Source organism: Pyxicephalus adspersus, chromosome 1 (genome assembly GCF_032062135.1).
Source record: "Pyxicephalus adspersus chromosome 1, UCB_Pads_2.0, whole genome shotgun sequence".
NCBI classification, from domain to species: Eukaryota; Metazoa; Chordata; class Amphibia; order Anura; family Pyxicephalidae; genus Pyxicephalus; species Pyxicephalus adspersus.
Window position 1 is genome coordinate 136,323,799 of NC_092858.1, and position 25,653 is coordinate 136,349,451.

The 25,653-nt window shown below is 36.9% G+C and overlaps 1 protein-coding gene across 2 annotated transcripts in view; it reads right to left on the bottom strand.

The window, feature by feature from the left end:
* SH3KBP1 (SH3 domain containing kinase binding protein 1) overlaps positions 1–25,653 on the bottom strand; it is a 198,463-nt gene that overhangs the window by 100,995 nt on the left and 71,815 nt on the right. Inside the window, exons 1-2 of one of the 2 annotated variants that reach the window (XM_072428065.1) lie at positions 15,272–15,301; positions 9,943–10,063 (exon numbers count right to left, since the gene is read on the bottom strand). In XM_072428065.1, coding sequence (XP_072284166.1) covers positions 9,943–10,063; positions 15,272–15,286 — 136 coding nt within the window. In that variant the 5' untranslated portion in view covers positions 15,287–15,301. Of the gene's footprint in view, positions 1–9,942; positions 10,064–15,271; positions 15,302–25,653 lie in introns of those variants that run through there. The other variant, XM_072428055.1, reaches the window with a different exon arrangement.

The window sequence follows — 25,653 nt, forward strand, 5'->3', positions numbered from 1 at the left end:
AGTATAGACAACACTCTAGACCTGTGGTCCCCAACCCTTTCTAGCTCGCAAACCACTAAATGTACGGACTCCAGACCGTGCATGCGCGGGGAGCCGTGTGTCACTCAAAGGGGAAGAAACTTCCTCCCAAGTGACGTTATGATGCCAAAACCCAGAGACACAACCCACCCACTGCCCTAAGCCTGTACAGTGTAAATGGTCTGCGGCTATGGCCGGTGCGGCCCTACCCACCGGGGGCTGTGGACCGGGGGTTGGGGACACCTGCTCTAGACAGGAGAACCAACGAGTACAGCTCACAGCAAAGCAGTGATATAACAGTCAAAATGGAGTTAGGGGTAAATTTCTTCTTCTTGTGGTCATGACAAGTTATAAGGAATGGCTAGAGGATCAAAGTCTGTTTCCTTCCATTTATCCATCCACAATTTAAACAATTACTAATGCTTAACATTAACACATTTATAATAATTTTATATTATATAAACATAATATGATTATTATGGAATGCTTGATGTTGGGTATTTATCACATATTGGATCAGCCTTTCTCGACCATTTGAACATGGGAGAACTGTTTTAAATAATTTTCAGGTCTTCCGGAAACCCCTTCTATAATTACTATAGTTGACAATCGGAAATCCGACCATCGATAATTTGTTTCCTTCAGTTTTCAGGCATGAATTTCAGATCGCATTTTCAAAACAGGGACTGTAGTATACTGTTTGGCCATTTATGTTTTGATGGCGCTGTTTTGCAGAAACAGCTGTTAGGTTCTTGCTTGCTACACTAAATACATGTTGAGACATCCCTGCTGCCTGCTCCCTGGAACTGTGCCAGATGTCCGCGGGTGCTGCGAGAGGAAGGCTGGCCTCAGTGTGGAGGTAAGTATACCCTTAAAAAAAATAGAATTTTCAAAAATCCAGCACTCCTCAGGTCCGGAGGTTGCCGGATTTTTGAATGTCAACTGTATATCCACAAATCACTGTAAATTAGTGTGGTGGTAGGTGGGAAGAATCCCTCTTACATTGCCGAACAGTGGGAAGAATTTCGCACAAATTGCTCATTGCTCAAAGAACCCCTAGCAACCTCTGGAACCCTGGATTAGATTGTGTTGGATCTCATCACTATACTAGTATGAATGTAACTTCAATAATAACATTTTTTTTGGATTATGCTATCATATTTGCTTTTTTTCTAAACATGTAGCTTGGCAAAAACAATGCGCCTGCAAGACCATTTATACAGCATATAAAAACCTGTTTGATATATTCTTCATACCTATTGTAAATGTAAATTAAAAGAACCAAGGTAGGCTATGGCAAATTAAGAGAACGACAGATTAGTGGTTGCTGTGTTGCCTGTAATTAAACACAGATACTTTCTGTAACATTACTACAATATAATCATTCAATGAAATCACTCCAATTATATGATACAAAGTCGAAACGGGCTAGGTTTGCAGGTGCACACAGTAAAATGTAATTGCATAAGAAGAAATCAAACTACTGGACTCCCAAATGAGCATTTGTTCTTTTTTTTTCAGTTTCAAAGTTCAGTATCACTTTACACGATGGGTGATTCACTCCTAACAATATAGTAATATATCTACATGCCATTCTGCACACAGATGTAGGCTCTGCTGCAAGAAAATCTGAAAGGAACATAAATACAGTGACCCAGGAAAAACATGAACAGAGCATTATCATGCCAATCATTTTTCTACCTGTGTGGGTGAATTTGTGGTAAGAATAACACAACCAGTACTGAAAAAACAGGTGCTTAAACTATTCAAACACTGGTTTTACATTTTATGGTCTAGTTTATCATGTTTATGACAGAGATCTGTTTGAGACAGAACTTACTATATTCTCTTAACTAATATAGCAATTGTTTTAAAACAAGATCGGTTTAATGAAAATGCATTAAAAGAGAGGTGTAAAGATGACTACACATTGAGCCTGATTTATTAAAGCTCTCCAGGACTGGAGAAGATAAACACATAGAAATCATAGGTGAACCTACATGATCCAGCCAACTTGAAATGGATTTCTTTAAAACATTTGCTATTAATTGAATGTTTTCAGTCCTGGACCGAATCCATTTTAGGTTTGCCTGGTCACCCAGGTTCACCCATGACAGTTTCTTTAGTCTTGGAGAGATATAGTATATCAGGCTCATTACTCTTGGGCATAGTTCTGTTATTTCTGGTTATAAGTACTCAGTCTGCCTTCATAATATACCAGCAGATTAACTTTATTGGCTTTGAGATTGCATTAATAAAAAGCTGTATGTTTTTCTAGAAGCAGAGAATAACCCTGGTATTTTATAAGTTTTATAAGTTTTTAAAGTATAGATAACAGACTGTAATCCAGGGAACCTCCGATTGCCTCACGGGATCAGAAAATAATTTTTTCCCTATTGGTGAAAATTGTACCAGGGTTTATGCCTTCCTCTGGATCAACTATGTCTATAGAGATTCTATCTGGGATATGTTTTTTTCCCTTGTGGTTGAACCTGATGGACTTATGTCTCTTTTCAGCTTAACTATGTAACTCTGACTCCAGGTATCAGTTCCTAAGTGTGTTAAATCTGGCTGCAAGATGTTGAACTACACTGACTCTTGTGCCCCATGGATCACTACCCTAAAAGTGAGTACAGTAGAACCTTAGTTATCCGGCACCCACAGAGAATGGCCGATTCCGTAAAAGTGTAGTTTTCAGTTAACTGAGGTTACCCTGAAACTGAGGTTTCTTAGCCATTCAGAACTAGACTTGAATGGGGAGCCTTGTCCATATGCACCTCTATTGCTGAATGGCTGAGAAAGGGGAAACCCTCATGAGCTTGAGCCAATCACGAATTGGAGCAGCTCCTGACAGCTCCGCTCTGCTGATTGTTCCGGCAGCCCTAGCGGAGCTGTGGTATGTTTTCTTGGATGCAGAACACATGCCACAGCTCAGCTAGGGCTGCAGGAGCAATCAGGAGAGCGGATCTGTTGGGGGACGGTTATCTGAGTTCCCGATAACCTGGATTCTACTGTACTATTACCTCTATTCATCTTTGCCAAGCACTATTACAATATATACACTGTGCCCCACATCCAAGCTTCTTACATTTTGTAAGGTCTCACCATGACAGTTGGTTTGTAGTGCAAAGAACCAAAGGGGTTGTAAAATTAGATAAAAAGAACAAATATCCCCACCAGTAAAAGCGAATACAGTTCAACAAGAAACAACACCAGTGTTCTATTAAATAAGTGCATTAGGCTGCAGTAAAATATTATAATGTTCCAGGCAGCAACATTAATTTATTTAATGATGAGTTATGTTTCCTAGAAAAGTACTTTGAGTACGTGCTTCCACATAAAATAGCCATTGGGGTATCTGTAATAACATTGCATTCTGCTTTCCAAATCTAACAATGAAAACTCCAGTAATATTACAAGAGTGAAGTGTATCTGCCTCGTGCAATACTCTCAACACGCTCCTGGGCTCTTTGGAAGATATATTAGCTACATTTACTAGATTTATAACTTGAGCTGCATCTCCTTTACAACTGACAATACATGTTTGTTATTGTAGGGAAGAAGAACAGAAAGTGATATAGCTATCATTAAAAATCATCTATAATATAACTCTTGTGAATGGGGTGGCAGATGTACTCCAAACCTGTCAGGTGTTTAGGCATATAAACCAGCTACAACCAAAATTCTGAACAGACAGAACATTCCATCTAGCAATAGTTACATCAAGCATGAATATCTATAGTCAGAATGATTACTAGGAACCTATGTGTGCACCTCAATTCCCAAAACATATAGATCCAACATATCAGCATTAACCAACATCATTTCACAACACCAAACCCCAACAGACTTTAAATATTATGAGAAAGGATAAAATACACAATAATAGCAAATGATACTCCAGATTTCCATTCACATTCCCAATTCCCAGGCTTCCACAGGCCCAGACTGTCGTTCCTCCATTATTTACAGAGAAATAACTGAACTAATATTTAGCTAGCCACAACCAAAATCACTGCAGACAAAATTTATATGGATTAGGCTACTGACTAAAATATTTTGAACAAAAATTGAAGGACCCATGGGGTTCACTACAAAATATAATGTATTGCAAACCGAATCTTAAAGATGATAATAAAATAAAACGACTAGAAAATATGTTAACATTTGTGGGATCTGTTTTGGGTCTGGAAACAGACAGTAAATAATCCATGTATGAATTATTACCTGACAGCAACAACCTAGTACCTAGAAATTGAGGAGCAAGGGGTTATAGTTAGGATGCATAAATTGTAGTCTTGCTCTTAAGGAACTCCCACAAGGAAGTATTTTTACTTCAGGAAAAGGCACCTCAATAGGAATTTGTGTTCCGTATGGTTAGGATAGGGTGCTAAGTTATAAAATCCAAGTACTTTAATAATTTTATAAAACGTCTAAAAGCAGTCCATAAATTTTACCAGTCTATATATTTTTTGATCAGCATATACATCACAGGACTGTTACATGATTCTTAAACCAAAAAGTCAATCATGAAACAATAAGGAATACAAGTACAGTACACGTCTAGAAATCCAAGATAACACTAAACAAATTCAGATATAGTCACAATAACAGTTCCATGTTGATCAACAAGTTTTTAAACCTCCTATCACCCATGATATCAGATATAGATGGGTCTATCCTCTAAAACTTCTTTTTCAATATAAAGAAAAAAACTTACTAAATTACCTAATGTATCCAGATCTCCTGGGAGCCCATAACAACCAGCCTGAAAAATATCCTGTTTCATTCGTACCGGCTCTTCTTGAATTTAGTACCACTTAAACTGAAACTACTTTTTACTGCTTTTACTCAGAACTCTTTTTAAGCGGTTTGAGGCATTCTGGAAGACTAGAAGTGGAAAAAAGTTTTCTAGGCTTTGCATCCACAGGTAAATGCCTGCACAAGCATTTCCAGGTTCCCGAAAAAGCCTAGCAGTTACTGGTTTTATATTGCCGGTGTGAACATGAATTTTAAAAAGTAGATGGTGGCTTGATTGCAGCATGCGTGTTATTTAATGAGCAAAGACTTTAAAAGGCAATGTGGGAAATCACTGACTGATAAATTAGAGGCTGAGGACCAGGTGTACTTATGTACAGTCTGGGGTTTTTAGCACCTACATGATTATAATAACTCATGAATGGGAAAGAATTTGTTTCCCTGAATTTGTTTCTATGCTAAAGGAAATCTGTGCCCAGATCATGCACATTAAGGTGTCTACGTATTCTGAAAAAGCAATAAAAACACAAGAAGTCCTTATTAACCACCGTATCTATAAGTAATCTTTTTTCTAACTTGACAACACAGACACAGTTTTTCTGAGAACAGTTCTTGCCAGCCTGTCATCCCTCCAATGTAAACAGCCAGGAAATATTTCTAAACAGAACCCCGACTTTAAAGTCTTTGTTGTGAAATTTGATGATGTTTGAGAATGAATAACTTCACATCAAAAGCAGCCAGAAAGGTTAGGGATGACTTGTTAGAAAGTCGTTTTAATGTTAATATTTTATTGTTCATATTCAGGGAAAAGGTGCAGTTTATTGTTTAGGATTTCATTTATTGTATGTTTAAAACCTGAATATATTTTCAGTCTCAGGTATAGTCACACTGTACACAAGGTGTCTAATATATAAACAGAAAAAGTACAGATAGTTCCTACCTAGCAATCCAATCAGTGATTTGTTTTATGTGATGCATATAAAGGCAAGAATGTTCATAAATTGCTCAAGGCTGTTATTATCGTGGAAGCAGAAACATGAAATATGCAGACACTATCAATCATTTTAAATGCAAAACAAAGCTTCTTTTGAAACAAAAAATATTTTTTAGATAACATTACAGGCGTTTTCAGGCCGCCGTTTTTTCAGGCGTTTTCAGGCCGCTGTTTATTAGCGGCAATTCAGATACTTAGTGTAGCATCTTTGGATAGTTTTGATGCTCTGCCGCCTCCATAAACTTTAACTGAATCGCTTACAATTGCCTATGCAGGCTTGCAGGCTATTTTGAGCGTTTTCAGGCTTTCTTACACAAGTGTTTTTAAAGCATGGAAACTGCTCAGAATCCTATGGGACTGGAAACAACCTTCTTCCCTAATGCAAAAGTATTGTTCCCTAAACCAAAGGTATTGTTGGTGCTGTGCCGGCTTAACTGGTGCAAAACCATCTGGAGCTATGTGACATCAGCAGTAATACCATTCAGAATGATAAAGCATAGGAAAACATTTTACCCATTTATTCCTCACAACAGACAGAGAGTGACAACTGAAGCCTTGCATCAGAAAAAGGGTGTTGCAAATTTCATTTTATTGTTTCAGCAAGAAAAGGGGAGTCAGGTGGAAGTGTAGTGTACCAGCATGGGAGTCAGGTGTGAAAAATTGTGGGTTTGACTAATGGAGGAAGCCAAGTGAATAGGTAGGTCAGGAAAAACAAAAAGGTAACCAGGTGCAGCCTAAACAAATGCCCCAAAACACCTAAAAATGTCTGCAGAGGCGTTTGCAAATGCAGGTGTTGCTCCTGAACCCCTAGCTAAGCATAGAAGACGTCCAGGAGACATCCGTTTTTGTGCCGCAGATGTTAACACACCTAAAACTAAACTGACATCTCTTCAAAAGAAATTAAACACAAACAGAAAGTTCAAATAACCATAATATAAAGAGTGCAATGAAGCTAGTACAGTTTCACAACCTAAAAGCACTACGTTTAGCTGCTATGTCCATACATGTCACCCAGTGGTGGACTGACTGATTCATTGACTACAAATTTCTCTAGCAAACTTCTACAGAGAACTAAAATATTTTTAAATTCCCTTGAAAATGTAGAGGCCTATTTATAGATGATTTAATGTGATCTTCACTTTTTACCCCAAATGTCCACATTTTTCACATGATGATTTTTCTGATGACATTTTTTTCAATCCAGTATAAAAAAATGTGTTATTTCAGGTAAAAGTTGGGGGTATTTTGACCGAGTTAGAAAAGGACCCACAGAGCTATTTTAATCATTGATAACTGAAATGTACAAGAAACATACCAATAAAGTACAGCAAGTAGTTAAGTTGAAGTTATTCTCTACTTCTGCTTAGCATGACTCACAATGAACATCTCTCCGAAACAGCTATGAGAAATACATGGCCATAGGTCATTTATACTGCAATTAGAGTAGAACTATTTGCTGAATACTAGTTGACAGCACAAAGCAGTTATCCTCTGCAGACATCGTTTAAACGATAATGGATTGCCATATCGTCCTTGGATTCTGTCAATAAATTGCACATTTTTTGGTTAAGGCTGACAACACAATCAATTTACATTGCCCCCTGCTAAGTAATATTCATTATTCAGACATATGGTAAAATAAATCATATAGCTGGTGTGTTTGTATTAGAGGCTTTAGTATACCGTGTATGGGAACAAAAACATTTTATGTGTCTAATAGGGACCCAGCCAAGCAATCAGATTATAAATAAAAATGAGAGGGTGCGTAAGACTGCTATGGACAGACTGCTGCTCTTACACCGAGCATGCTAAGATTGGGAGTTTTCTAATGAGGCTTGGGGAAGTTTACAAAAAGCTATTTTAAAAAAAAGACAAAAAAAAAAACCAACTGGGCTTTAAAATAGAAATATGCCACTACTATAGAAAAGCTGTCATACTGTGAGTCTGGAGGCATCACCCATAATGCAACTATCACCTTTATTCCTATTAATCATTCAGTTGTATGTGTGGCATTAGTGGAACATTACTAGTAATGTTCACTGCTTTAGTTTTCTCCACACTCTTAAGCATTCTAGCCTGGTCTATACTGTGCACAATGACACACAAAACAACAGTCCATGATGGCTTCATGAGGATAACTTGCCATCAGTGCCAGATGCCTTGGCTGCCTCTGCAAGTGTTGGGGACATTAGGAAGAAGTATCACTTGTATACAGTGCTATTTCTTTTATCGGGTTCATACACACAAAAGGTAAGGACAGAGGGGTATATGTAATGTACTGAGTGCAAGAGTCATAGATTTGTTATATACAAAGTGCCAATTAGGTATATGTATAGAAGTCAAATGTATGTAATATACAGAGTCAGTGGTTAGTAAAATTCATTTCACAACCACTCCTTTATCATTGATACACAATAGTACCCATACCCACATTGGGCCTGATTTAATAAAACTCTCCATAACTGAAGAAGATAGATTATCTTGGGAGAACCAGGATAACTCAGCAAACAAGAAATAATTCTGGCCCAAGATTGAAAACACTGATAGCAAGCTGAGTTTGAAGAAATCCACTCCAAGTTTGCTGGATCACCCAGGTTCTCCAATGAAAGTCTGTCTTCTGCAGACTTAGAAAGCTTTATTAAGTCAGGTCTATTTTTTACACATACACTGCATAAATACACAGGTACAAAACCAATCACCTTTCTGATGCAATGACTGGATGTTCCTCCCTCTGTCCCCCATATATGTGTGATCCTTTCCACTATCAGAACAATTTGGCCACATTCATCATTCACCATTCACCCCCTTTAGGGTACTCAAGAGTGCCTGCCAAATCTTTACCAGCCCCTACTTACTTATATACCGGTCCCACCATGCCTATAGCTTTTAGCTATAGTTTTAAAGCTAAAAAGGGAGACAGCAGTGTACCGCTGTTAAATTAATTTGAGGATGATAAACACTTGAACAGAAGATTGTGAAACTCAGACACAAAAATAAATCAGATTAGAGTCCATTATTAAAAGTCTAAAGCCAGAAGAAACAATAACCTCAAAGAGAACCATACTTATGTTAAAAGGTAACATCTTTGCTGAGGTGCAGTATCTCAGGATACTTATGTGAGTCTTCATATAATTCCTTTGCTTCCTGTGCCCTTTGTATCCTAGGTCCAAGACATTCATGGGGCCTTGAATTCTCTACAAGTTGAAATTCAGCCCCAAACTCTTCTGAATAGAGGAGAACCAAAAACAGGCAGAGTACCACAGGGGTTGGTGGCCCTCATAAAAGGGTCTTAAAGAACATTTTTTGGTTTATTGCAATATTTCTTTTCACATGTATGGTTAATTACTAAAAAGGGGGGTTGTTAGTGTTGTATCTTTTAAATTGAGCGAAATAACTGCTGTTCTGTGAAAATGTATTCACCTAAATAAAATACTATCATAAAAAATATTCTTTTTCCTTTACTGCATTAAAAAATGGCCGTATCATTATAACAAGATTAGAAAAAGGGATACCAGCAAAAGAAGAGGCTGAATAATTCACCTTTCCTGCTCCCTGTGCTGTCAAAACACCACTAGTTCTGAAGGCAAAATGGGGTCTAACCTTGAACTAAGAAGTTTCAGTGTACCTAGTATAGTGGCCATTGAGTGTATATACATAAACATGCACAAACAAACACATACATATTTACACTGTTGTTGTTAATGTGGAATGTATGTATGTAGAGTAACATATCTGTGAAGACCTTGCAGTCTTGGACTTCTTGCTCCCTGATCTATGTTTGGGAAGTGCAAAATCCAGCGGGAAGCCTCTTTTTTTTCTTTTCTTTTTTTTGCTACTGGGAGAGTAAAATGAATTATGGAGAAGGCTTCATCACAAAATTTAGGTCATATAACACAATTTTTAGAATACTGAAGTCTCAATAAAAATTGTTTTAAAAAACTGAAGCCCCATTCTTTGTGTAGTTTGTTTTTTTCTTCTTTCTAAAGAGTTTTATATATATGATTTTTTAAAATTTATTGAGGAACTATATTAGCAAATTAATATATTTATTAAAGTGCCCAATTTTTTTTAACTCCCGCATTTTTGTAAATGCATTTTTGAGAAAAGGCTAACCACGACACACATACATATTCCCTGTACACAAAGTCATAAAAAAGTAGTGTATCAATTACCTCTTCCAGATCCCCGGACGATAGCTTCACTTGATAGCAAGGCATTGCCATTAGATATGGTCTGGTTAGGCCTGTCTGGGGGTTTACTGCTAAGGTCTTTTTTAATGTCTTTCTTTAGTTCCTGGAGAAAAAAAACAGAAATATGATATAAAGTCACAAATTTGATTTACGGAAACAATATCACTGAAATTGTTGTGCTGCAAAGTCTATCTGTAAGTGTCATATTAAAATGGCAATGGGTAACTATAGCCAGAAAAGAAACCAAGGAAAATATCAGTGTATTGTATCATTTTAGACTTCTGCTGGGAAATATACATCGTAAAATGCATGCACATTATACTTTTTATGCAGATTTTTTATTTTAAATTAATAAGTTACATTTATGTTAATATAAAAAACTAAACCATTTGATGACAGACATTAGGTAATAATCATATTGCATAATGCAAGTAAAATTTCCTCGTTTACGTGGTCCAAAATTTAAAGTGCCATTATATCTAAAAGGACAAGCTGCAGTCTTCGCCACCTAACACAACAAACTGTTGGTAGTTTTGTTTTTAAAATGAGACAAATCCTTATAGGCAAATACTAAAAACTGAGTACCGACTGATATAAAAAAGCAACAAATACAAAAGAGGCAAGGGAGAATATCTGCAGTGTACCACTCGCTTTTATCTCTTGATAAAAAGCTCTTCTATATGAACCAGTGGGAATCAGACCTGGAAGTGAAGAGTTCCAGACTGGCAGGAGTTGGCGATCTCAATGTCTTCCATATCCCTCAACAACTCATGGACGCTAACTATAAAGTACTGATGTGTTGGTGTTTGGTGCCCGTTCGGATGCATAAGTTAAATTAATATATCCCCCCTTAATGTTACAGAGCAGTGTTTTTTAACCTTTTTTGAGCCACAGCACATTTTTTACATCAAAAAAATCCTGCGGCACGCCACAAATCAAAAATGTTACAAAATGACACACTGTAGCTAATTCTCTTGAATGAACAAGGCAATACAATACAAGAGTATTACATTATTCTGCCAGTCACTACAACACAGACACTCGACAATGGTAACTGGATAATTTCTGGATAATAATCTGAAGATCTCTCCTGACACACTAGTGTGCCGCGGCACGGTGGTTGAAAATCACTGGTACAGAGGATATGGCCAGATGGGCACCCTGTGTCGTGCTTGGTGGCGCTGCCCCCAGGTCCAGAAATTCTGGTTTTGAATTTATAACCTTATTACACAAACTAATATTCCAAACAGTATGGAGAGTGCCCTTTCTTCTAAATTAGAAGATACTGTACCTAGACAGACTTCTCGAATTATTGCTTATATTTTTTTAGTGGCCTGAATTACTATTGGTTGCTATTGGAGAGCCGCCACCATACCCCTTGACTTTACTACACATATGCTTAATTGGATAATGACTAACGATAAACTGACTTGCACCCTGAAGAAAAATCTGCAAAAAGACCTGGGAATACCATGAGTGGAACCGCATTGTTACCCTTCCTTTTCACCTCAGTCCTTCATCCACATTCATCCTCTAAGTAGCTTCCTCTCTCTTGTCCCCCCCCCCACTCCTATGATATACCCCCTATCATTGTTCGTCAGTTACACCCTTGATACGTATAGATATAATTTAAAACTATATGATTTAGGTATATGTTTACTTTTTATGTTTACTTTTGGTTTCCATGTTTTATTCTTTATTTTCTTATGGTCAAACCTGTTATACAGCACTAACTTTATTTTGATGACCATGGTTCTAATTTTATCCTGATATACTCATAGTTATATTTTGCATATGGTGAAATTATGTAACTGGTGCTTTTTATTATTGCAGGTCCTTAATTGCAGGGCAAACAGGCAATTATTCTTCTGCAATAAAATAAAAAAAACTGCCTGCTCACAATTGTTTAAAAACACTCATAGTCTTTTTTCTGTCCTTGGTGCAGCCATCTTCTTCTCTTACAGGTTTCCTAAACTTTGGTCATGTTTATTGGCTGGACTGGGATGCCATAACTCCCGTGCAAATGTGCATGAGACTTCATTCTGCTCCAGCATAATTTTTTTTTTTTTTCGGGGGGGGGGGGGTCTATAGCATACAGGCAGATAAGTCTGTCTGATTGCAAAAGTGACATTGTCTGGCCCTTTCTGCAATGAAGTCCTGCCTGCTGACAAACTTTGCAAGCAGAACAATTGTTACAAGTAAGGCTGGTTCCTGTCCTGTGCAACAGGCACTTCCGTGAGCCTACAAGTGTTTTTAGTACCCAGAGCTCCCCAGTAGCCATCACATTTATTGTCCACTGAGAAGGAACAAACAACAGGAATGGGTGAGGGACAAGGGTGACCACAGAAGCTCTGTTCACAATTTTCATAAAGAACTCCCTGACATTTTAGGCTTCTAGGAGATGGGGGATTACTGAATATTTTTTTCAGGTATCTGTTGGTGCCTACCATTCAAAACAGGTTTGCTCTATGTTTTGGCTAATCTATTAAGACCAAAGTGTTTTTGTTTGCAAAAAGCCCTCACTGACCTGGGGAGCTGCAGACACTGAGGGACAATTAATGCCCAAACTTCAGAGCAAACACTCTAAAGTCTTTCTCTCAGTAGCTTGGCATCTGCTTTCCTCTTCTACCAGCCTTTTAGTCTTCTGATCTATAATATAAACACAAAGCAAGAGCTATGGGATGGGGAAAAGTGTAACCTGAGCTTTTGAGAGAACAGCTTGAATGGCTTTAGTGCTTTTAGGGATGAATTGCTTCAAAGTATCTGCAACTACAGAGGTAACAAACACATTACATGAGCATATAATGTTTCTAAAGGTTATGGGCTAAAAGTTGACCCTTTTTTCATTAGAATAAAAGAGGTCCATTGATATTTCACCCAACCTTGGTATATTACTTATAAATAAAGGTTGCCAAATGCATTCTGTAGTAAAATAGGAAATTAAATTAAACGTATTAGTACTTATTTTACAGTAATTTTTCACGTGGTCTTAAATAAAGAAAGCAGCAGATGGACTGTAAATTAATGAAAGAAATGAAACCCTAATTAGAGCAAAGCAATAGGAACTAGAGAGTGAAGACTGATATTTTGTTGGCGTAGTCACACCTTACTTGCTATCATTCCAATTTTCAGTTAATGTTGATAATTGCCTCTAGTTCAGAGTGAATTGTTTGAAAGACAGGCAGAGAAGACTTTAAAATTGCCATATAACTGTACCTTAGTGATTCATGCTTTAAAACCAGATGGCCTGATTCATTAATGACAACAAGCTTTGTCACTGTCACTGGTTTCTTTGGTTGAGTCACCTGTTCTCTTCTTCTACTATATTTATAGATGGCCAGCCCTGGCTAGGCTCAAGGCTCCATGCTCAATAACCCCCCTTGTGAGTATCCATTTGCCTGCCCCCTGGGCTCCAATTGTTTTTTTTGTATGTAGTTATACCCTACTTTAGTGAAAGACATGTTGAAAAATTTACAATGGTGAATACAATGTTTTCATGATCATTAATATGAAATCCTGAATATTAAAGATATTTTTGTTTTTTCTACATGAGGGGTAATTCCATTTTCCCATTTTGTTATGTTAGTGTTTTGCAACCCGTTTACATGTGGGAACCCCTTAAAATAACTTTCAGGCCTCAGGGAACCCCTGCTATAATTACCATATCCACAGCTCACAGTACATTTGTATGGTGGGCAGTAGGAAGAATGCCTCCGATATTGCTGGCCAGTGGGAGTAATATCATTGTTAAAGAGAACTAAAAAGATCATTGGTATTTGTGAAACTGACCTGGCATTGTCCCAGACTGCTCATTTCTCAAACCCCCCTAGAGAACTCTGAAGGAACCCTAGGGTTCCACAGAACCCTGATTAACAAACACTGCAATATATGATATAACATGTAACAGTTTAATGAAAAAGCACCTATTGACAAAAATAAGGAATGAAAACAACAGGGCCCTTGTGCAAACTGTGAATCGTGGCTACTCACTTTAATTTGTTATCACTATTGTGTAATTACAGCTCTTCTCAAACACACTGTAGTATTGGGCTACCACATTTTTAGACTTACATGCACTTCTGTGCTTAAGTTATTTCCCGTTTGTTCTGCTGCAAAATACTGTTCTCCTCTGCTTACACTCGTTATCTTATTATAAAATTAGGTAATATTTATCTACAGGGCAGGGTCCTCTCCTCCTCCTGTGTCATTGTCTGTATTTGTCTGTTATTTGAAGCCCCTATTTAATGTACAGCGCTGCGTAATATGTTGGCACTATATAAATTCTGTTAATATTAATCAATATTTAATTAATATTAATTAATATTAATTCTGTTAATCTTTTAATATTAATAATTATAATAATAAAAATATACAAATTTTGATTTTTTAACAGAAAGATAATGAGACAAAAAGGAGTTTGTGAAGTGTCTGTCTGCTGTCCTACTAAAATGTATGATCACACAAGACTAGAGAAAAATTTCCTCAAATCATTCTGCTACATGCAATATGATATATATAATATTCTTAAACAAAAACCCCAGAAAAGCTCTGAAATACATCTTCTAGTGTGATGTTCACAATTTGTATGAGCTAAAAAACAATCAACAAGTATTACTGAGGCAAAAAAAATCCCCAAGAAATCACCACTACTCTGTTTCTTGCCCATGTCTATCATATCCACTTTCAAAGATTTTTATATAGATTGAACCACCTGCACTTCTGGCTTCGACACATGAACTTCTAATTCAATATCAAATACAAAGAAAACAGTAAAAGTCAGAGGAGTCTCAAATAGGTCTCCTTGCTAGATTGCCCAGATGGGTTTAGACAAGATAATTTCCCTTAAGCAGATACCATGACACATTGAACAACAAGCAATCACAATTACAATAAATTTTCTATACAACAATATGCAACCCACTAATCCACCACACGCGCTCTGCCTAATTTATTGTTTTCAGTCCAAAACTAAAATGTCACAATTTACTGATGAAATTTGTCATGTCATGTGCTCTGTCAATAGAAAAGGACTGTGTATTTGGCACGCACAGCTCAGCAAAAGCTTCATCCCTGCACGCCCAATCAAGATGGACAAAAATCACAAGGAAGAGAAGAAGGATAAAGATGGCAGGGCCATGACAAAATGAGGACAGGTGAGTATAACAGAGTTTAGGTTTCATTTAATATAAACTAATAATTTGCAGTGCTTTCAATTGGTGTGATTAATAAAGAGTGAAAAAAACTTCACCTTTCACCCACAGGTTTTTTTTATTTATTTATTTTATTAAAGCAGAACTAAACCTGGGCTCACCTGTCTGTGTTCCATCACAAGGTGCTGCCATCTTCCTTTCTTCTTCTTCCTAAAGACAGAAAGAAGCCATGTTGGGGTGAGGTAACTCCCACACAGGTGCACAAGAGTTCATTCATCCCTGGCACACGGAAGGGAAGCTGGGAATGTTGGGTTTCTCTGACAACCAAAGCCGAGGCTGCGCATGCACGGATCAGCCTTTTCACATTTCCCCAGTGTAATCAAGCAGGTAAGACGGGTTATTGCAAAAAGGACATCACTTGTCCCTTTCTGCAATTACCACCTGCCTGATGCTTTATTTTGTAAAGTTGAACATTGTTTTTTTTTTTTCTTTAAATAGTCCTTGTAACTTACATGTTTTCATATTAAAGTTGTGTTCCTCTTTTCCTCCCACTGATCAGACCCTGACTGATGAGAAAATATTGTTTGTGAAGGTACTCATTTGTGTCAAATGTGGTTAGGGGAAAGTGCTATTTCGGGACACTGCTATTTAAAATATAAACTGTTAATTAGTTAAATAATATTTGCAGTGAGAAACTTTCTACTGATCAACAGAGTCTAATCATTGTGCTGAAAGCTTTACTCCACCTCCTGAAATTACTGCACTTTAATAACAGCAACCAGCATGAGAGTTTCCTCCCATGATAATAAGTACTTCTGTAAATCAAAGGCTTTAATCTCACTTTCACTGCAATAAAAGACAACATGAAGCAAGTTCATTTGTGCATAATGTTTATCAATTATAGAATATAACAGGGACACTGGCCAAGTGCTCTGGAATTCCAGCTTTAAGCCACTATTGATATAGATGATGCTTATGGGTGCTCAGACATGCTGCGAAAACTAGCAAATGCACCTCTTACTTTGTATTTGTATTAAGCGGAATTGCTTAATTTAGGTTATCCCTCACTTTTGGTTTCTTGGCCACTTTTTTAAATAATCCTGCAAACTCATTAAAGTTCATTGTGAAATCTGGCCAAACATGCCATCTAAATATCATAAGGTTTCTAGGTAGAGTATATGACTATGGCCTAAGAGGGCCAAGCCATGCAACTTCAGTAATCCATCTATGATACTACAAAAAACTGGGTGCGGTGAAAGAATTGGCCAAGGTTGAAAATGTAGAGAAATAAACCCTTCAATTTAGTACTACTGGCTGGTGTTTTGACTCTCCAGAACACCAGACACCACCTGGCCCCTATATCATAAAGTTAACCTGGACTTTTACCTGGAATAATCTAGTCTAGAAAAGGGGACAAAGATTACCAAATTTAGTAGAGGTGTTATGTTTAACTCCTTTAAGTGCTTTCTTGTTTGCAATGTCAGCTATACATTTTAGCACCCTGGGAGCAACTTAAAAGGATAAAGAGCATTATTTTTACCATGTGGCTTGATTCCCCACTCTCTTGTTCCTTGTACTGTTTTTGGACCAAAGCGCAGATGTAGATGGATTGAAAAGGGCTGATTCCAAGTTAAATATATACTATAATTTGTAATGAACCTGATTAATTTCTGCTTACACTGTTTTAAATACATTTAATGATGTTGCACATTTCTATGTCTTTTATATCTGCCTGTATTTCAACCTAAATTAAAAACAGGGTGATGAAAGCATTAAATTATTCTGACCTAACCATAGGAGGTCTCACATGGTCATCGTTATGAAACCCAAAACATGGACTTATGGAACAGTGTTCTCATGGCTTTTAAAAGTAATAATAAACCTCATGGGAACATACATTAAGGTTTAAATGAGAAAGTAAAGATATGTGATTTCTGCAGTTCTTTGATCTCCAGGTGACGGAAGACTTGCAGTTTATAATTTCCTGTGTCTAATGAATAGCAGATTATGTGTAACTGAAAATATCATAAAGTCAAGCCTACTTGTTACAAAGATGACCTGCTGCCATTGCTATAGCTTTTGTTTAACTAACCGCTACATTTCTATGTTTAACCGTTGTAATAACACTTCAGTAAACTAGTTTTTTCTTCCATGCAATATTTAATGATGTAAAAAGTGAGGAAATAAAACACATAGGTGCTAATTAACTGAATTTTCATTGGGATCACTAAGTACTAAGAGGAAGTAGTGGAGCAGTAGGATGCATGCTGGGTGTTTATTTTTGTTGATTGAGTATTTAAGTCCATAAAGAGCATTTCCACATGCCCAGGTCCAAGCATGGTTGTCTGTATAGGAATACTACAAATAGCACACAAACTATTTGATCTGTTAATATGCAGCCTCAACCAAACGTTGACTATGTTCAAAAAGATGGCTTCTAATCATTCTGCCTGGGAAGAACTGGGATGTAAAGTCACTAAAGGTAGAGATTTGTTAATTGACCAAAAGGCCATAAGACATATATTAAATAATAAATACATGTTACCAATATTGTTCTAGTGTTACTATCATGTAACACTTTAAGGTATTGGGCCTGATTTGGTAAAGCTCTCCAAGGCTGAAAAAGATAAATATTTTATCATGGCTGAACCTGAGTGATTCAGCAAACCTGGAATAGATTTCTTAAAATGTATTTGCTGTTGGCAAAAGTTTAAATCGTGACAAGATCCATTACAGGTTTGCTTGATCACACAGGTCCTCCCATATAGTCTAAATTTTCCAGTCTCTGAGAGCGTTAAAAAAAATCTGCCCCATTGAATGCCATTTAAAAGTCAGAAGAGAGGATTTGTTGGATCAAATAATACATTTAAAAAGGCAAAAGAGATGCCCACCCATGAGGTACGTTCAGACCACAGTTCAGACTACATTTCAGGTTTTGATGTACCAGTTGATTATCAGTGACCACTTCTAACCAAAAATATATCCCAGAACAACGCATACTGTACATTAAATCTGTATATTTGTCACACAGCGCCTACAATTTGCTCTGATCCAGCATGTATTGTGCAGTTAACAGCCTTTATTAAGTGTCAACCTATTATTACCAGTAAAATGAGAATCCCCATAACTATAGTACTGGGCTAAAAGGTATGGCTGGTAAGTTCTGTTTCCTCCAGGCAATAAACTCACTTTAAGAAGCCCAATTAGGAAGAGCATCATATCTCTCTTCGAGTTTTTTTTAACTCTGAAGCTAGGTGAAAGGAAACAAAATAATAAAAATGTAATAATTCAATTCAGTAGCAATTCAAAAATAAAATTGTTTTATTAAGACTTTCATTACTAAATTAGAACTAATTGTACTACTTAACCTAGGACTTCTTCCCCAACAATGAAATGGAAAAAACGGTTTTCAGCAAATCAGCATGGTAATTATACACTGTGAGATGCAGAAGAGTTTCATTTTCTTTTATGATTTCGATTTGACATGTCTTCATCTGTTTAAATTGACATGTTAATGCTGCTATATATAAACACATAATAAACTGCAAGCCAAATAACACATGTCACTATTTTCCAAGTTATCTATTAATTTCTCTTATTGTCAGTTAATCTAGGCATAATTAGTTGGAATACACTGAGGAGCTTTATATATTTAACAATAACTTTTTGGAGTCATCTTCTAATTCCCAGGCCTAAAAACATGCTTCCAAGCTTGTAGTTCTAGTGGAAACACTTTAACACTGTCCATACATTAATCAATGGAAATTCCATATTACAGTGGAACTTCTCCTTGCAAAAGATTATTACAAACATTATTACCCCTTGTTTTCAGCAACAAAATTCCTATGGTAATACTATGGGAAATATCACATAAAGACACAAAACACAAAAAGCTAATTTCTTTATTGTAAGAAAGACCACTTAAATAAAAATATTGTTTATGGTGGATCAGTGGTGAGCACTCTATCCTTTGAAGCACTAGGTCCCAGATTTGAATCACAGCCAGGACACTATGTTCATGGTGTTTGCAGGGGTTTCCTTATTTTGTGGTTGAGTGCAGGGTGTAGTTGTGGTGCTGTTCATCTACCAGAGAGGTAGATGCAAAGAGTGAAAAGAAACTAGTCACTTCCAGAAAACGCACTGCAATCCACCACTGCATGTCCCCAACCACTCCCATTCAGTTACATGTTAGTGGTTGGGAGTGTGGTTAAGTCTGTGGTAGAACACTGTAGCCAACCACAAGTCTGAAATGTCCCCTTACCTTTTCTGGACAAAATAGTGTTCCAGGCTTTCTCCATTGCTGGTGTCACAAACCTATGTCTAAATGAACCTTATTGCACGTGCTCAGTTTGCACCGCACTTCGCACATGCTAAGTGCGTATTACTCTGCACATGCCCAGTGCAAGCTCCAATCATAGACAAGGACGGGACTAAATGAAGGCTCCATGATTTCCTTCCAGTGTGGATTGATCGTGACAACTTCCTGTTCCTGATTCTTGGCTCCTGCTCCTCGCTACTCATGCATCCTCCGCTCTCCATCTGATCATCCATGTATGACTTCCAAGGTTTGTCTGCAGTCTATTATCACCACTGTTATCAGCAAAGTCATTGGACATTTACCAGCATTGTTATTTGCCCAGTCATTGGACATTTGCCTCTACTGTTTATCCGCAAGGTCATTGGACATTTACCACTATCTTTTCTGCAAATAAACTAAAAGGGACATTTACCCGTTTACCAATACATATGTATGTGATCTCCTGGTTAATCACTGTCAAGATTCCCTCAAACAGAGCTCCCCTTTCTGAAGGCTGGCAGCTGGTCACATGGCTCATTATATAGACATTTATTTTTTGATCTTTGCTGAAAAGGAGGGTAAGGCGTTAGATTGACTCATCCCACCAATCCAGCAGAGATCACGTGATCAAATGCATTGGGAGTTCAAAAAAGGAAGTTCATAAAAATATCTCCAAGAAAGTTAGTGCCTTAATTATTAATTATTGTCCACAACAGCAAGACACAGCTTTAACCCCCCTAGCGGTAATCCCGAGTTTGACTCGGAGTGGCTTTTACATGCAAAAAGCGGTAATCCCGAGTCACACTCGGGATAACTTTAAGAGCCCCCCTTGCCTTTGCTCCACTCTCCAGCGGCGATCCGATGGTCCTGCTGTGAAGCCGGGGCGCCGGTTCCTCGGGGGGTGTGGCCGGGCGGGAAATTTAAAAGCAGATTACTGAGTAATCTGCTTTTAAATACCACCCGGGTCCTGGCCACGCCACTGCCCACATCTCCAGAGAGATGCACAGCACAATGCAGGACTTATGGAAGTACATAGAAAGGTACCAGCTATGCAAAGCTTAAAAAACATTTTCCAACTTTATTAGTTTGAGTGAATTTCTGCTTTATGAGTGCAAATGAAACCAACAGTGCCGACTCATCTAGATCTATCTGCTTTTTTAGTAAGATGAACCCACACACTTTTCCATCTGTGATTTAAACAATATTTTTCAAACTGAAGTTCAATTAGGAACAAATATAATATTAATAGCAATACTATGACTGTTACACTGCAGCAAGATCTAAGATCTCAAACACAGTTGGATAAAATTCCACAAAATAGCACAGTGTCAAATCTGTGAGCCACCAACGTCATCTATTCCTAGAACACCCTATCCTTCCTTCATTATCAGAACACAACTGTAACCAGCTGCGATACTAACTATAACAGGGTGACAGGTAAAATGAAACCACAGTGTGGATTCACCCATTTAATTGTAGCTTAAACTTCATAGCTCTGCGGTATTTAGATACGACAAGAACGACTTCCCAATGTGCCTAGTGCTGTATACAAATTGAATCTGTCATTTCAGCTGACAAAAAGTCATAAGCAGCACTTGGTCAGACCATCTGCCTGGAGAAAATTAACAAACATTGAGCAATTAGACAGCAACCAGCAGTTCTTCTTTGCCTTTAGCCCAGCAGACAGATTCCGCCTCCCTGTATCAATTAGCAGAGGCTTTTCTCTTCCATGTTAATGAGAACTACAGGGATTTATAGAATGATTGCCTTTAATAAATCAATGCAGTCAATTTTCTGCAAGCTGCTTTACCAGGTTGAATTCCACAGGAATCACTGACAGCCTTTTCTTTTACAATCTTCCATAAATTCTAGGTGGCTTGCAGCAGCTCATTTTATTATCCATTCCCATCTAACAGGTTTGCAGATGTCTCCCTAGAAGCTAATAGTAAAATAAATATTGTGATAAGTAGCTAATGCTACATGCAATAAGTTACATAAATAAAAGTCAAAGTATAGTCTGCTTCCAGTAAATAATTGTGTATGTTGGAAAATGTGTTCTTAAAGACTGTTATTACATGGGGCAGCCATATTGACCTATTATATATTAGGATTCTGCATTCTGGAAGTGCACTGTGTAAAAAATAAAGTACAATGACAAGACAGACTGTGTAATGGTTTAATGTTCACACCTGGGTGGAGGTGATATAAGGTTAAAGAAGAATAGGAAGAAGAGGGATAAAATAGGATCTAGAATGGATCTCCTGAGCATAAAGGCACTGTATATAAATTATCTAGCTGTGAAAATTTTATCTAACAATTTGTTTTAATTGCATCTACCAAATTCCCAATGTGCCCCATAGTCTAATGTCTGTCCTGGCTGAGTGCTCAGGAGGCCAGGGTAAGCACCAGTGGTCTACCTACCTATCTACGATCCCCCTAGCATTAGAGGGATCAACACGGATGGCATACATCAGTTAAATTATTTCTATACCATCAGGAAATTATACCTTTACATTTTATAACAGGTTCACAGGGCTTTGCACACCTTACAGAGTGTGTGAAAACATGTGCATGTTACCTAAAGGAACTCTTTTCCCATCATTTACCTTTTAAATTGTATAATGAATCCCCTTACAACCCCCCACCCAGCATATATAAGAGTTGCACATATATAGTTATGTGCATTGCACTCGTCATACAAGTCTCATGACTACTAACACTGACATATACTAATCCACATGCTTGACCATTATCCTTACATCCTACAAGTGCCAGATTTGTACTTAACTGTTTTACAACTTATCTGCAAAATAACCAAAAGACACCTGCAACGGTCAATTGAGAGCCAGGTGGCCATACAAAATCTCCAAACCCCTCCAAAAATGAAAAAAAAAAAAATAGAAGCCCTTTTCACTCAATTTTTGGGCAAACCTAGAATGGATTTCCTAAAATCATTTACTATTTGTTAGAAAATGTTTTCAATCCTTGACCAGATCCATTCCAGGTTTGGTGGATTACCCGGGTTCACTGATAAAAGTGTATCCTCTCCAGCCTTGGAGAACTTTATTAATTCAGGCCCTTTGTGAGAACACTGTAATTGATTTATGTCAATAATGCTTTCACTCAGACCACATCATCATCTAAAAAAGCAGCTAACAACTTGGTACTCTACTGATAAAAAAATGTGTTTTTATAGAAACCCTACAATTCATAGAAAGCGTCTTTTAAACCCTACATTTCATTAAAAAAAAAAAAAGGTTCTTCAGAAGATGAGGTGGTTTTTTGCTTGTGATAGCACAATAATCAATGCCAATGTTTCCACTGTGCGCAGAAACATACAAATTAAATCCATCTTCTGGTTTCCATCTAAAGCTGAGCCAAAGCAGCTTGTATTCATCTTTTAGAAGCGAAGGTTTTTCCAAGACATGTTCTTTGTCTTTTCTGTGCTTTATGTTTTTATCATCATGTTAACGCACAGTAACCAGCCCCATGTGGATAACAGCATTCTGATGCTTTTGGACACTGAGTAGTCAACGAGACCCTAAAACCAAAAGAAAAATCCATCTCTTTCAATTTAATTAAGTAGAAAATGTGAATTGGTTTAAACAATTACATATTTTTTTACATAAATTCCTGAACATCATTTATCAGCCTCCATGATCTGTTGCAGAACAGCCCTCAGCCTAAATAAAGGCAGACCAGCTCTGGGAGACTCTTCATACACCTGTACAAGAAGCTAGTAGGGAACAAGGCAAGATGAAGAGAAGGATATAGCAAGGTTTATGTTACTAGTGTGTTTCTATGCCTTTACTCACTGTTGTTAAATGGATTAAATTATAGATTAACCAACACTTTTATTATATGTGTGTTATTATAGGTAATACACACACTATATATGTGTACAGCTAGTCCCCTAGTTACATACGAGATAGGGACTGTAGGTTTGTTCTTAGGTTGAATTTGTATGTAAGTCAGAACAGGTACATTATTTTATTAATGCAAATAGGACAGATGTTTGTCACAACATATTTTTTTTGGTCTTGGTCTATACTAGTGTTTCTTCATTTTCTTGTAAACGTAAAGTACAAAAAAAAAAACTTGTTCAGTAAGTTGATAACTTTGTGCGCGCTTTACCTCTCCTGATTGTTAATAATTAGCATTGTTCCTAGGTCTCTCTGTGGATGACAGAAAACTTCTCCATGTTCTGAAGAATAGAAGAGGGAGATCTGTTCTGTAATCTAAATCAGAAGTAGCCTAGAGTTAAAAATTGTGAAAATATGAAAAAAGTCCCAAGCAGATAAAATTATGATATCAAAACAAAGAAGTAAGAATAGCTGTTACATGTCTTCTTTAACTTCGCATGACTTTTATTTACCTTTCCTTTCTTTCAGGTTTTTCAGTTTCTACTTTCATATCATTATTAGATGACCTATATGACCTTTCCATTATCAACAAACACTGCCAAGTGGTACTTAGTAAACATTATGGATAATCAGTTTGTAGAACAAGCAGTGTGAATATTTAATGTACAGTGCTGCGTAATATGTTGGCGCTATATAAATCCTGTTTAATATTAATAATAATATTTACAAAGCATGTGATGAATACAAGCATATACAAAATAAACATGTCAACATTTAGCACCTCAAAGTTTAGGCAGCTAACTGAAATTAATTACAATTAAATATTAACAACTGAAAGAAAAGCGCAATGTATGTTGAATTTCAAAAAGCTACCTATTATTTTACCTTTTCAACTTGAAAACCATTATGTGTTTTACTGAAAAAATGTTTGGTAAAATCACATTTATAATATGCTGAGGTCTTAACAGTATTTGTAACAGACAAGGACACTAGTATACAAGGAATAAACCTGATAAAGCCCAATTTCCCACCATTCTACAAGTGGCTCTGGTTCTTAGACGTAAAAAGAAAGCGGTAATATGTTTAGAATCTCACTATAGAATATCCAATGAAGTTAAAATAGTTAGTCGTTCGTGGATCGACCAGGGGGGATCGATGAACGACGTCGGAGCATTGTACGTACGCCAGATTCTCATCTGATACTAGCCCTGAGGCGATTATCGGACGAGAATCATCTGACGTGTGTACATAGCCTAAGTGATACAATAATACAACATTTTTGTTGATAGGTGGGATACACAGTTTTTTTGTTTTCTTTCCCATATGATGTATTGGTTTTATAAAAGAGGATATTGCAAACATATCAAGTAAATATGAATTTCAAAATATTAAGAATTATATAGGAAGTGGGATCATGCAAAAATATACTATATAAATACTAAGCTAATCATAATTAGCAACACTGTCCTGAAATTTCTTTTCATTTCATTTTTTGTCATTTCCATGAAATCTTTTGTTCATGTTAGATCGGTGCTGTTTTAAAAGTAGTTTTATAGAAAATAAATTGCATTGTAATTAATAATTTCCAATTTAAAATGGCACTAAAATAATGTTTCTGCTATATTCATAGTAACAATATTAGCATATGTGTTTTTCTTCCCTCAAAGTTTGTATTTCTTTTTATGTGGCAATAAAAATGTAACAAATAAAATTAATGAAAAAAATATTATTGTGTGGGTTTATTCCGGGTACTCCGATTTCCTCCCTTACCACGAAAACATGCAGTTAGGTTAACTGGTTTCCCCCAAAGTTGGCCCCAAACAGTGCTTATTACATAAATAACATTTGCATGGATGATAGATTGTGAGCCCCTCTGAGGGACAGCTAGTGACAAGACTGTAAACCTTGTAAAGTGCTGCTTAATATGTCAGCAATTTACAAATGCATGATAATTAAAGAAAAGAAATCAAAAATACAAACAAAATCAGAAAAATAATAACCATGGGGAAGGAACAAATTGTGGCTTGGATAGGAGTCAACAAGGAGGCTACATTCTACAGTTTTCAGACAGATGTCATATGCAGATCAATGGTCATACTTGTGACCATTGGAATGAAACAGTAACTACAAAATGGATCCGGTCCAGGATTGAAAACATATACACTAATAAATATCAAATTAATTTAAGAAATCCATTCCAGGTTTACTGGATCACCCAGCTTCCCTGATGAAAGTCTATCTTCTCCAGCCTTGGAGAGCTTTAAAAAATGAGGCCCACTATGTTACTCCTGCAGACTATCTGTCATTTTACAGGCTGCTAAAGTCACTCCTGCTGTATAATACAAAGCAATTGCCGGCTGTCATTCTCAGAAGAACTGCATCA